The sequence below is a fragment of the Sphaerodactylus townsendi genome, linkage group LG04 (genome assembly GCF_021028975.2).
Source record: "Sphaerodactylus townsendi isolate TG3544 linkage group LG04, MPM_Stown_v2.3, whole genome shotgun sequence".
NCBI lineage: Eukaryota > Metazoa > Chordata > Lepidosauria > Squamata > Sphaerodactylidae > Sphaerodactylus > Sphaerodactylus townsendi.
Window position 1 is genome coordinate 22599317 of NC_059428.1, and position 13444 is coordinate 22612760.

A 13444-nucleotide genomic window follows, 5' to 3' on the forward strand; every position below is an offset into this window, starting at 1 on the left:
GTAGTTTCCAGCTTGCCCTTTGTCACTACCGTATGCTCTTTAGATCACCAGTGTTGTATTATTTGATCTTCCAATGCCAATTTTGACCTCCTTGAGTTGTCTGTACTTGATGCTGAATATTTTTTAAGTGAAGTTTGGCTTGGACTGTGTTCTTCCAGCTTCAGACGCTGCTCTGAGGATTCTTTGGCAGGCGTAAGTTAAATCTGCTGTGGTTTTGACAAATCCACTGCGCTTTCAGTCTGGAACAGAAATATCATTAATTCAAGTGTTGCAACTACAAAGATTGGGTCTTGTCACTCAGACATTCTGCTGATGGAAGAAGGATAAAAAGTTACTTCATCTGATTTTCCACCTCATTGCAACCTACTTAAATGCACAGCATTTTGTTTGCAAGCGCTATCCCCGTCCCAACTCGTGCTAGCGCTTTTTCACATGTCACAGTGTGTATGTGGGGGGGAGGGGGGTTGTTACTGCTGGGGAATGAAATGAAAGATCCATTTCTGCCACCTTTCCACCTGATCAGGGATCAGGATCCATCTCTTCAGTTTGATTTTTTCAATTCAGAGTTTCACAAAACTTCCACAAAACACTATCGACCTTAATACTTTTGAGCAATATTTGTTCCTCCACGATAGATATTATTTTTCAGAATACCAGAATGATCTGTTTTTGGTCATTTGTTTTAGCATCATGCTAGCACAATAAATAAATGAATAAAATACTCAAAAAGGCCGCTGAACAACTGGTTGTGGTGGGTTTTCCGGGCTGTGTGGCCGTGGTCTGGTGGATCTTGTTCCTAACATTCTGCCTGCATCTGTGGCTGGCATCTTCAGAGGTGTATCACAGAGGGAAGACTGTTACAGATCACGGCCACATAGCCCGGAAAACCCACCACAACCAATTGAATCCAGCCGCGAAAGCCTTTGACGCCACTGGACAAGTTTGAGATAATGCCATGACTTCTCAAGTACATTATCCTTTTCTTTAATGCATACATTGGTGCCTAAGCTTGGCAGCCCAATGCACTAGGTGGGGTTGGCACAGGCACTCCATCTCTACTGAGATTCCTGGCAGTGCAGAAAAGTGCAATGAACCAGAAACCTACTTTTCACACCAGAAGAGCCCTATGCAACCCAATGGTCTGCGCCTGGCTTTTTGCTGGTGTAAGTCGCTGCTAGCAAAAGAGGGCATTCCTGAGATGGAAGTCCTGTGGATCCTGACTAAAGTCAGCTCTACCCCCAAGAACACTCTGTCAGCATCAGTGTGGGCTTCTGAGGCAGAGGAGCACCAGCAGAGCAGCTGCAATGGCACCTGGGTGACACAGAGTCATGGGGCTTCCTAGCACTGGTGTAAGTTGCCCGTCTGGTGGTGTAAGTCCCACTTATGTGAACTGGCAATGAAGCTAGGGTCTCACCAGCTCCATAGCTGTTTTGCCCCTCCCTTCCCTGGTGAATTGCACTGTTAATCCTAGCCAATAAGAATGATTGAGGCTTCAGAGATCCATGAAGCCATTTCACTCATGTTGTTTTGTCTGCGTCTCAGTTTATTTCTAAGTATGTCCAATGTTATGAGACGTTAAAAGAGTAGATTAGTCAACATCTTGACCTCTGGAAAAGCCCCATAAAATGTGGAGTTTGTCACACAGCATTTCATAGAGGAAAATGGCTGAGTGATAGCGTATAGCTTCCTAAATTATATTTTTCACATTCTCTTCTTAATGCACATATAAGGAAAATGAAAGTGACTATTTTCCTAGCATGTCAGTAGTTGGACTTGGGTCTAAAAAATTTATTCTGTCAGCTAAGTAAGATAAGAGAGTTTTCCTGGATTGTGTCAAGTTTGTTGCAGTTTGAAAGAGTTAGCTCTATCTTGCTGGGTGATTATAGTTGTGAGTGTTTTGATTGATCCTTTCTAACACTTGCCCAAACAAAGAGCATTCTTTACTAATACGATGAGGGTTAGACCCCTCCGTAAGTCATTTTTTTGTGTCATCAAATCACAGCTGACTTTTGGCAACCCCGTAAGGCTTTTAAGGCAAGAGATGTTCAGAGGTGGTTTTCTATTGCCTGCCTCCGTGTTGCAACCCTGGTGTGCTTTAGAAGTCTCATATCGAAATACTTGCCCAGATTTAGGGTTAGAGCATGTAACCGTCCAAGGCCGTTTCCACACGGGCAGAAAATGACGGCCTGGAGACGGTAAAAACGCCGTCTCCAGGCCGCTTCATCTCGCGACGGGCATGCAGCTGCAGCGCGAGCCGCCACAGCCCTCGCGCCGCCCGGCTGGTCCTGCGAGCCGGCGTATCTCCCAGAACGCTGGGAAGCGTTCTTCTTTGGGAATACGCCGGCCATGAAGCCGCTGCCGAAGCCGAACGGTAAATATGCGACTTCACGCCGCTTCCGCACCCGGCACTTATTCCTTGTCCCTGGGCCTCTGGCGCGTCGCCGAGAGCCTGGGGACACGCCCCCCTAGGCCTGCACCGCACTGGAGCAGGCATGCGGGGCCAGGGGCGTGTCCCCAGGCCTCGGGCGCATGTGCCGGAGGCCCAGGGAAACGCCTGTAGGTCGGCTGGGCGCCGGCGCTTCCACGGGCGCCCGGCGTCCCGCTTCTTTCCCGGGACCGTCCGTGCGGACAGTCCCAGCATCTTCAGGTCGGCGCGAAATGCGCCAACCCAGCCGTTTCTGCCGCCGTGCAGAAACGGCCTAAGGTCACCTAGGCCCCTTCTGCACATGCAGAATACTGCACTTTCAGTCCACTTTGAATGCACTTTGCAGTTGGATTTTACTGTGCAAAATAGCAAAATCCACTTACAAACAATTGTGAAAGTGGATTGAAAGTGCATTATTCTGCATGTGCGGAAGGAACTAATAGCAAAATCTACTTGCAAACAATTGTGAAAGTGGATTGAAAGTGCATTATTCTGCATGTGCGGGAGGGGGCCCAGCAAGTTGCCATGGATGAGTGGAGATTCAAATCTGGGTTTCCTAGTCCAACACTTCAACCACTAGTCATACTAATGACCAAACTTGGAACTTTTATTGAACATGACACAAGCTATTTGTGGGGAGGGGGGATATCCTATTATTTCTGTTGGATGTAGGATGCCAGGGGGAAAAAAAGAAAATATAATTTTGTGACTGTTAATGTCAGTTCCTCACAGAAGGGTCACCGGTTTTCTTCTGGAATATATAAAAAAGAAAATATGGAATTTTTATAGAAGCTCCAATTTTCTGCCTGGTTCCATGCACCATTTTGTTTTTACACTAGCTTTTAGTAATTTGATAAAATTTCAAACAGTGGATTTGTTTAATCTCTGTTTGTGGTTATATGTAACTTATAGAAGACTAGCAGGGCCCGGCCACGCGTTGCTGTGGCAATTGACCTTCTCATCACAGTCCGCAACCCACACTGATGTCCGTACAGGTCCAATGATCCCCAGAATAGCCTTTTGGGGTGGTCAAATGGAATCCCTCTTTCCCTTTTCAATTCACATTTGTTATATGGTGGTGTCTTGTTGTTTTTTAGTATTGCCAAGGTAACCCTTTCCATTCCACAAGCGGAGACTGTCCAGAGTGTAAATCCCGCCTTGGTCCATGAGACTGGTTGACATGCACAGTCCTAGCTTGGGTAAGGCAGAACTGGGGCAAGGAGGCTATCCCAGTCAGGCAGCAGAGGCAGGGTGGTGAGGCGGTCAGATTGAGGCCAGCTCCCTGGGTTCTTAAAGGGCCATGTGCAAAGAAGCAAGAGCCAGTAGGTATTGGTTCATTTCACCCCGTGGATTTTCTTAGAAGAAAAAGGCAAATTACAGCTTGCTTTCAATAAAAGAGAGCTGTGGCGAATATGGGTGAGGAAGTGGGTAAGTGGTGGTTGGATGTGACGGAGGGCAGAGTGAGGTGTGTGAGGATGAGCTGATGATGTGTATGAGAGTATGTGTGTTGTGTGGTAGCAGTGGGTGAGGCACAGAGAGTGAAAGTTACCTGCATGTGTGTGGGGGGGACCCCACCTGACATCTCACACAGCAAAGTGTGTACGTGTTTCACTTCCACTCGTATTACCTAACAGTGTTACCTATTTACTGTTTTCACTGCTCATCTCTGCCCATCTGCGCGTCAACATTCTATAGGGCATACCAACCAGCTCAGGCCACAGGACATGCTGCACGAACATTCTAAGAGTGACAGTTGAACACAGCCAGCTTCATGGCCTGGTGCTCCAGGAAAAAGACATTTTACCTGGCTCAGATATGGACTTTCAGGGATTTGAAGGTCCAATTACCTGCCCGCAACAGGGAGGGACGTCATGTGAAAATTTGGGGGCGATCCGTCCAGCCGTTTCGGCGTTAGATCATGACTAACAAAGTCACTGTTAGTCTTTTATATATATAGATAGAATTCCCTGGAAAAGACAATAATGTTAGGAAAAATCAAAGGCACTAGGAAAAGAGGAACAGTTAACACAAGACTGACTGGGTGAAGGAAACCATGACCCTCAGTTTGCAAGACCTGATCAAGTCTGTCAGTGATAGGATGTTCTGGAGGCCATTAATTCATAGAGTCACCATAAGTCAAAAGTGTCTTGACAAAGCATAACACACACATAAATCTCTCATGTGCTGCTGTTCGTGTTCAGTTTCCAGTGCAGTCCTACACTGGTACTTCACACCTGCACGCCTGCCAACAGAGAGAATTGTCTGGCTTCTGAGGAGGAGGAGGGGAGTTGTATTTATATCTCCCCTTTCTCTCCTTTCCCTTCCTCCCTCACAACAAACACCCTGTGAGGTAGGTGGGGCTGAGAGAGCTCAGATGAACTGTGAATAGCCCAAGGTCACCCAGCTGGCGTGTGTTGGAGTGCACAAGCTAATCTGAATTCCTCAGATAAGCCTCCACAGCTCAAGCGGCAGAGCGGGGAATCAAACCCAGTTCCTCCAGATTAGAATGCACCTTCTCTTAACCACTACGCCACTGCTGCTATGACCACTATGACACTGCTGAAAGTGGAGTGAAAGGAGGGTGCTTAATCCCCACCCCAGCTTTCAAGTGTGGCCTTTTCCCACCAAAACAGTGCATTCTGAAGGAGGAAGATTCCCCATTCCATTTGTTCTTCTTTTGCCATCAATCTGTGAGCTTTGCTCTACTTTTGCTCTTCACGTCGTTGTTTCTTCTTTGGTCAAGGCTCCCTCTTGTTCTGTGTTTTCTCCTATCACAGTCCAGAAATCATTACTCAAGAAGTGTCTTCAGTGTGAGTCTAAGGCAGGGGTAGGGAACCTGCGGCTCTCCAGATGTTCAGGAACTACAATTCCCATCAGCCTCTGTCAGCATGGCCAATTGGCCATGCTGGTAGGGGCTGATGGGAATTGTAGTTCCTGAACATCTGGAGAGCCGCAGGTTCCCTACCCCTGGTCTAAGGTAACCCAGATAGATGACCATGCCCTCTGCCTTATTTGCTTGGTTGATTCTCATGATATTGGAGCTTGCCACCATTGCTACCAGTTCATGCCTAAATCCCGCTCTGAAAGGGCTTCGCACCTCAAAGCTGCTCTACAAGAGCATTCCTTAGCCTGTTTAGATAAGCTGCCCTCAAAGTCAATGGCTATGTGTGGATGATTACCTAAAGGTGAGTCAGGGGCACTGACTTGTTCATTTCTGACCCCGAATATCACAAGCGTTGTTCCTGATTGCTGGATCTGACAGTGTTCAGATTCAGTTCATTGGAACCTCCAGTAAAGAAGGCTAAAGCTAAGTCCAAACATGGGGACAAAGGTTCATTGCCTCCTCATGAGACCAAGGAGGCCCCTTTCATTTCCTGACTTCTCAGAACCAATCATGCTGGAGGAAGTACCATCTCCCATTCCTTGCACTCTGTTCCCTCACTTCCTGGACGCAGACTTTTCTGGTTCTGAGAGCAAGCTGCCTGATTCACCAGATCTGGGAAGACAGCCTTCATTTGCACAGACATCAGTTCTTCAGCCTCAGTTGCTCAGCCTCCACTCTCATTTTCATCAACTCTACTCTACAAGATGCAGCAATGGGAAAAGCAGTGCTGCATTCACTATTTGACTGAGAGCTCCACACTCTCCATCCGGTTATTCTCCCAATGTGGGACTGTGCAGAAGACCAAAACCGAAAACAGTAACCGTTGTTTGCTGAGTTGTCTTCTGTGCCAACACACATTTCCTCCCTCCTGCCCTACTGTGAGCTGGAAATCACCACATATGTGTGTAAGGATGTATGTGGATCCAGATGCAAATCTAGCTTCGTGCTTTTATTTATTTAATTTATTTTCACATTTTTATCCTGCCCAATTCCCAAGAGGACTCAGGGCGGTGTACAACCAAAAAAATTAATGCAGCAAACAATAAAACATGGAACAGTTAATTAAATATACCAGCTAACTCCCAAATTACAGATCCCACAACTACAAAAACTAAAATATAATGAACTAACATAGAGTCTGCTCCAGCATAACCCTCTCCAGATAGTCCCCAAACAGGCCCACAACGGCTGCCTTGGGCTGCTGGGGGAACTTCTGTTGTAGCTGACAGACCCCAAGCCCTGTAAGTGTTTCCAATGGGATGGGTTGGAAAGGACTCTCACTCCTTCCCATGGGCAGCAGGCAGCAGCTCACCAGGTCGACTTCTGCTTGCTGGCTGGCTGATAGGAAAACCAACAGGGAGGATCTGTCCTAGGCAGGGCTGAACAATAGATATTTAATTAATATCTGCATTTTCTCCCACTTTTAGTCCTTCTTATGAAACTACTTTAGTTCAATACGCTGTTTTCATTTCAATCCTGAATCTTGATTCAATCTTGAATCCTGCCACTTTTTCTCTATTTGTACATGCTGGCAATAAGTCGTCTGCAAAGGGTTTCGAATCTTTAAGGAAATTGTCCATATTCTTGTCTGTTGTAAACACTGTCAGCCTTGTCATCTCTGCTTATTCTGTGACTTTTAAATCCAATCTTGTTTTGTTGGAATTTCATTGTCCCTTCATTTGTATGCATATAAAATCCTTACTGCAGTTATCATATACATAAAAAGTGTTCTGTATTGATCAAGGATACCCTCCCCCCATCAACCCCCAACAAAAATGACTCAGGTATTTTTTCAATTGTTATTTTCATAGGCTTACCTTTGATTTATCTTCTTGACCGTTCTTGGTCTTGCTTCTTAGACACGGAATAATTTTGAAAGCACCAGGCAGGAAGTCGAACGACTGATGCAGAGAATGAAATCAGCCAGCCAAGATTACAGGCCGCCGAGCCAGTGGACAATGGAAGGCTACCTCTACGTTCAAGAGAAACGTGAGTAGGATTTTGGGCCCATCAGGGTCACACTGTACAGTGAAGGTTCAGACCAGACATTGTCTCTTTTCTTATTAGTTTTAGAGCTAGCATGATGTAGCAATTAGAGAATGTTGGGCTAGGTCTGGACACAAATCCTTACCCAGCAATGAGGCTAATTGGGTCACCTTGGGCCAGTTATCTTCCTCTCTCTCTGAGTGTTGTTGTGAAGGTAAAACTAGGAGGGAAGAATCCTGTATGCTGTCCTGAGCTTCTTATAAGATGGACGTAGTCAACATACCCTGGACAGAGATTTTATTACAGTCTGATTGATGTGATAGGAATGCTACACATTTTCCAGGCCAGATGAAGGGCCAGCATCTTAGATCAAGTCTCTTCTTGAGAGCCAACATGGTGAAGTGATTAAGAGCAGGTGAATTCTAATTTGGAGAACCGGGTTTGATTCTCCACTTCTCCAACTGAGTGGCAAAGGCTTATCCAGTGACTGGATATGTTTCCACACTCCTATGTTCCTGCTGGGTGACCTTGGGCTAGTCACAGTTCTTCGAAACTGTCTCAGTCCCACCTGCCTCACAAAGTGTGTGTTGTGGGGAGAGGAAGGGAAAGGAGCTTGTAAGCTACCTTGAGTCTCCTTACCAGAGAGAGGTGAAGTATAAATCCAAACTCCTCCTCCTCCTCCTCCTCCTCCTCCTCCTCTTCTTCTTCTTCTTCTTCTTCTTCTTCTTCTTCTTCTTCTTCTTCTTCTTCTTCTTCTTCTTCTTCTTCTTCTTCTTCTTCTTCTTCTTCTTCTTCTTCTTCTTCTTCTTCTTCTTCTTCTTCTTCTTCTTCCTCCTCCTCCTCCTCCTCCTCCTCCTCCTCCTCCTCCTCCTCCTCCTCCTGTTGGCTTACCACAGAATAACTCTTGCCAACATAATCAGTTGTTGATGTGTGGTAGCATCAAGGAGAATTTGCAGTGTGTTGACTTGGTTGTATGGCAAGACACAAAAACACAAGAGTGTGAAAAAGAGTGCTTCTGGGAAGATGCTTTTAGTGCAATGACTCTAAAAATATAAGCCAACTTAAAGACACTGACTCCACAGCTTTTATTCTCAGACTCTAAAATCATGTGTTCAGTGACAACACAGTCTGAGATGATTAACTTTCTCACCTACTGAATCATTTGTTCTGTTGCTTCTGTTTACACATAAAAGCCGAAAGAAAGCTCTTTCCCCCACCCATCCTGTTTTCATGTAGTAATTTTTTTTCTTTTGTAACAACGGCTGATTGGTTGGGGCAGCTTTCATGCTCTTCAACTGGTTAATAATAATAAAAAGCTAATGGAAAAAAAGGGGGAAAACCTATTATGATGAAATTACCTTGGACATTATTAACAGGAGATCAAGAACAGAATGAATGGCTGGGCACATGTGGTGCTTTATTAGCCAGTGAAAGGCCAACTTGACATGCTCTTGCTGAATAGGAAAGGATTAGAAGATCATTAGTTTAGACCAAGGAGGAAAAAAATGACAGTCATAATCTCTGCTTCAGAATTGAAGGCATCTCTTTTTCATTCATTATCTTCCTGTCTTCAGTTTTCCACAGTGGACTGTTGAAAAGTTGGTCCCAGATGCTGGGAACATTTATCTCCCCAAAATTTAACCGGCATTGCTGACAAAAATTAGTGTGAAGTACACCACAAATATCTCTTTATAGCTAATAGTGTGATTAACAAGAGAGATTGGTACAATGGCTAAAGTAAGTTGATTATTTGTGGAACTCCACTCCAAAGAGGATCATTCTCATCAGTTCTCTTCCCAGCATGGCCAATTGGCCATGCTGGAAGGGGCTGATGGGAATTGTAGTCCATAACATCTGGAGTGCCAAAGGTTCGCCACCACTGGATTAGACCCTGGGAAGCCCAGGTTCAAATCCCCACTCTGCCATGGAAACTTGCTGGATGACTTTGGGCCAGATGAATGTTTTCCGCCTCAACCCTGGCAAGTATTTGGATTGGAGACCTCAAAGGAATACCAGGGGGTATGACTTGGAGGCAGGCAATGGCAAATCACCTATGAAAGTCTCTTGTCTTGAAAATGCTATGAGAGTTACCATCACTCAGATGTGACTTGGCAGCAAAAACAAACAAAAACCAGCATAAAACATCCTGGTTTCTACAAGCAGGTAGGTTGGGGATTGTCCTCTCACTTTTATTCTGTTTAAAAAGGCAAGTAGAGGCCTGTTTGCATGGTAAGTGGTGACAGGGAGACTTGTGAGGTGATTTATACATGTTTCTGTAACGCCTCAGTGCTCATTTGCTGTACACAGTTTAGTGTCTGTGTTGTTTCTGCTGGCCTCCTGTCATGACTGGCAAATATATGGGGGCCAAATTTACCAACATTTCCCTCTCCCTGTCAAAACGACCATGTCCTTGAACTCTGTCAGCATACACTGCTTTAGATGGTTATTAGAGGAGATGTCTAGAAAGGATGGTGCCAATGTCAGTCAATAGCCTTATGCCTAATAAGAAGCCATAGAGGGAGCTTATACGTTTAGTATCGCCTGAACACCAAAGTATGGAGGTAAGCAACAAAGAAGAATTGTTGTCTTGCTTGTAAACATCTTGGGAGGGTGATTACAAAATACTGGACTGGATTAACCTTTGGTCTCATTCAGCAGGGCGTGCTTTCTTATGTAAATCCTTTGCCATTGCAGAGCTTTTAGATGCTAATGCTGAAAATGACAATCTGAAGTGGCTTAAATAGGTTTGAAAGTTTAAATTTTCACATACATACACGCAATCACAAAACAGCATATTCTTGCCAAAGGAGTGAATCCTCAAATTTACAACAAATGCCAGGGACCTAGGAGTATAGTAGGTGTCCAAGAGAATGATTTATTTATTTTGTCTTGAACAATGTGTTTATGAAGTATCTGTTGTAATAAATTGAGAGTAGGTATGTTCTTTCTCCCCCCCACCCCCCCTTAGGACCTCTTGGATTCACCTGGATAAAACATTACTGCACTTACGACAAAGGGACAAAAGCATTCACAATGAGTATTTCTGAAGCAAAGTCTGGGGGGAAAGTAGTAAGTATTAATTGGGGAAAGTAATAAGTGTTAATCCTAAAGATGTCTTCAAATTGCTGGAAAGGTGAGGTTACTCGTCAGCCTTGTCCAAGAAAATAGTTGCTAGTAAATAAGAGTATATCAATATGTAAGAATTTTCCCCTAGTCTGTTGATTTGTGAGTAGTATATTAGAAGAACTGCACAAATTCAAAACTATTTTAGTGTAGCTCTAAAACCTGTAAAATTAAAGGAGATTTCTTAAACTGATCAATCAAATAATCAGGTAAGCCTAAATATGTTCATATGAATAAAATAATAGTTTTGAAGGGGAAAATATTTGACTTGTGTCCAGATGGTGTGTTAAAATTATCACAGCAGCTATATTGTCTGAACAGGCATTCCTTCTTGTGTAAGAAAGAAAGAAAAATCTCTCTCCTATGAAGAAATTTACCACTTATAAATTTGGAAGTACTTACATTAAAAATGACAAACTTTTTTAAAAAAAAAAAACCCTCTGCCTCCTGGTTAATTGGAAAGTGCTTTTTTAATTGATGTTTTAATTGATCAGTTAAATGTCATCATCTTAATTTAAGCTTCCCATTCCAGGAAGAAAGATGTAAACCACCAACAGAGATCTGCCGTCACCCCCTATTTCCTTCACCGTGTCGTTATCAATAGGCAGTTTCTGTTCAATCAAGATGGGAAGGACCATTCTTGATTTCTGCCTATTGATAACTACATGGTGAAGGAAATAGGGGGTGGTGGCAGATCTCTGTTGGTGCACGCAAACCACCTGAAGCTCTACCGAGTGAGAGCTGTGGCTGCTATTTCTTTCCAAGTGAAGGAGGAGGGGGAAGAAGTGATTTCCAAAATTTATGATAGTAACCCCTGGGGATATGATTACCTAGGAGGTGCTAAAAGGCAAAGGGCAGGTGGGGTGTGTGTGGAGGTTGGCCCTTTGACCAGCATTGTTCACTTATTTACAAATGTGTGTAAAATGCAGTCAAATCACAGCTGATTTATGGCAATTCTATAGGGTTTTCAAGGCAAGAGTCCACCACTACTCCATGCTTTCACAGAACAACAGAAGTTGTATTACAGCTTAATGAGTCAGCTTTGCCAGTCAATACATTTTTGCTTCTCATTTATGTGGGCTTTATAGAAGATGAAAGTTTGGCTTAAGTTGTTTTTGCAAAGCAGCTAAGAACAGATACTAAAAAGGAGTTAGTATTTTGTGGTTTTTAGCATTCTTCAAAGTCTAGGAAATTCTGCTTACAAACACACTTGCTTGTGCAAATAATGGAGCCCCATCAATGAGAGGTCACTGCTGTGGATGTATTGAAAAACAGAGTGTCAGATATCTTTTCCATTCATTGTGTTATTCATCACCAACATCTGGATGCAAAAACCTCAGCAATATTCTGCACAGGCCATTTCACACTGTCATTACTGCAGTGAATAAAATTAATACCCATCCTCTCAATGACCAACTAGTTTGTCAGCTCTGGTTGAGAATGGTGAAGATTTTGAACATTTGCTGCTTCATACTGAAGTTTGTTAGCTGTCAACAGACAACTGTGTTGCGACCTTTCTGACCCTGTTGTGGAGTTTTTTGAAGACATGAATGCTTTGCTCAGTTATGAACTCAAAGAGCTCAGGCATGATATTGCTTATTTATCTGGGATATTTGCAAAGATCAGTGAAACAAATTTGCAGTTGCAAGGAAATGAGGTAAAATCTGTCATCTCAACATTTATTTCAGTTATCTGTATTCGAGAGAAATGTAGGCTATCACAAGTAATGCCGATTTCTGAGCCTATTTAAGCTAGAAGAGGAAAGTGCAATACAAGACGATGATCTGCAGGATTTTGTGACCATTTGAATATGCTGTATGAAGATATATCTGAGGCTCATTCCGCACACGCAGAATAATGCACTTTCAAGCTGCTTTCAGGGCTCTTTGAAGCTGTGCGGAATGGCAAAAACAGTTGTGAAAGCAGCTTGAAGGTGCATTATTTTGCGTGTTCGGAATGAGCCTGAGTGATTTGAGCATCTTGCATTGAAAATTTCAGATTATGCACCAATTTCATTTTCATATAATGAGGAAGTTGGGTAGTAGAGGAAGAACTGAGTTGAGTTGGGGTAGTTGAGGAAGAACTAACTGAGCTACAAAATGACATTGAACTGAACCGATGTGGTGTAGTGGTTAAGAGCAATGGACTCTAATCTGGTGAACCAGGGTTGTTTCCCCACTTCTACGTTCCTGCTGGGTGGCCTTGGACTAGTTACAGTTCTTCAGAACTCTCTCAGCCCCACCTACTTCACAAGCTGTCTGTTGTGGGGAGAGGAAGGAAAGGAGTTTGTAAGCTGTTTTGAGACTACTACTAAAAAAGTAGTCAAGAGTTTTCAATACGGATGTAATTTCTGATCACTATCCAGCACTACAGTCGTAAAAAAACTGTTGGCCTTTCTAACATCATATTTTGCAGAACATTGTTTTAGTGTGGTCATCCAAGCAAAGAAATCAACTCCAGGTTACTGACTCTGGTGATTTAAGACTTCCACTAAGTGAACTTAGTGAGAAGGAGCCACCCAGCAGCGGTCGTGGTAACAGCAGAAGCAGTTGAGGAAAAGAAAACACAGGAACCCAGGCATTGTTCACTTCAAAGAACAGAAGGGTTTTATTCCTTGTTTCCAAAAGCACAAAACAGTCTGACAGAGTGCAGCGCAGCAACTGGATAACCAAAGCACGCATAGACCAAACTGTTCTGTGCATATACATAGAGACATACAACCAATCAGGGTGCAGTGATGCAATCACACATGATGTGCTTAGTCATGGTTGCATCACCCACTGAAACTAGGTGAAAGGTAGAGTATTGCATCAGCCAAGCTGTCAAGTAGATTTTGGTGATCTAACTGTCAAGTCCTAACACCCCTTCCCAAAACTACTATGACAGCACCTTTATTACTTTCAGCTGTTCTAACATTGTCTGATGCTTATTCTGTGACACAGCTTTAGTAAACACATCAGCAACATTTCGCTCTGTCTCAGCAAACCCAAGTTGAATAGTTCCATTCTTGTACTAGCTCTCTAACA

At 43.7% G+C, this 13444-nt stretch overlaps 1 protein-coding gene across 1 annotated transcript in view; it reads left to right on the forward strand.

The window, feature by feature from the left end:
- Positions 1–13444, forward strand: part of ARHGAP42 (Rho GTPase activating protein 42) — a 205236-nt gene that overhangs the window by 138014 nt on the left and 53778 nt on the right. Inside the window, exons 8-9 of the mRNA XM_048494223.1 lie at positions 7169–7298; positions 10264–10364. Coding sequence (XP_048350180.1) covers positions 7169–7298; positions 10264–10364 — 231 coding nt within the window. The remainder of the gene's footprint in view (positions 1–7168; positions 7299–10263; positions 10365–13444) is intronic.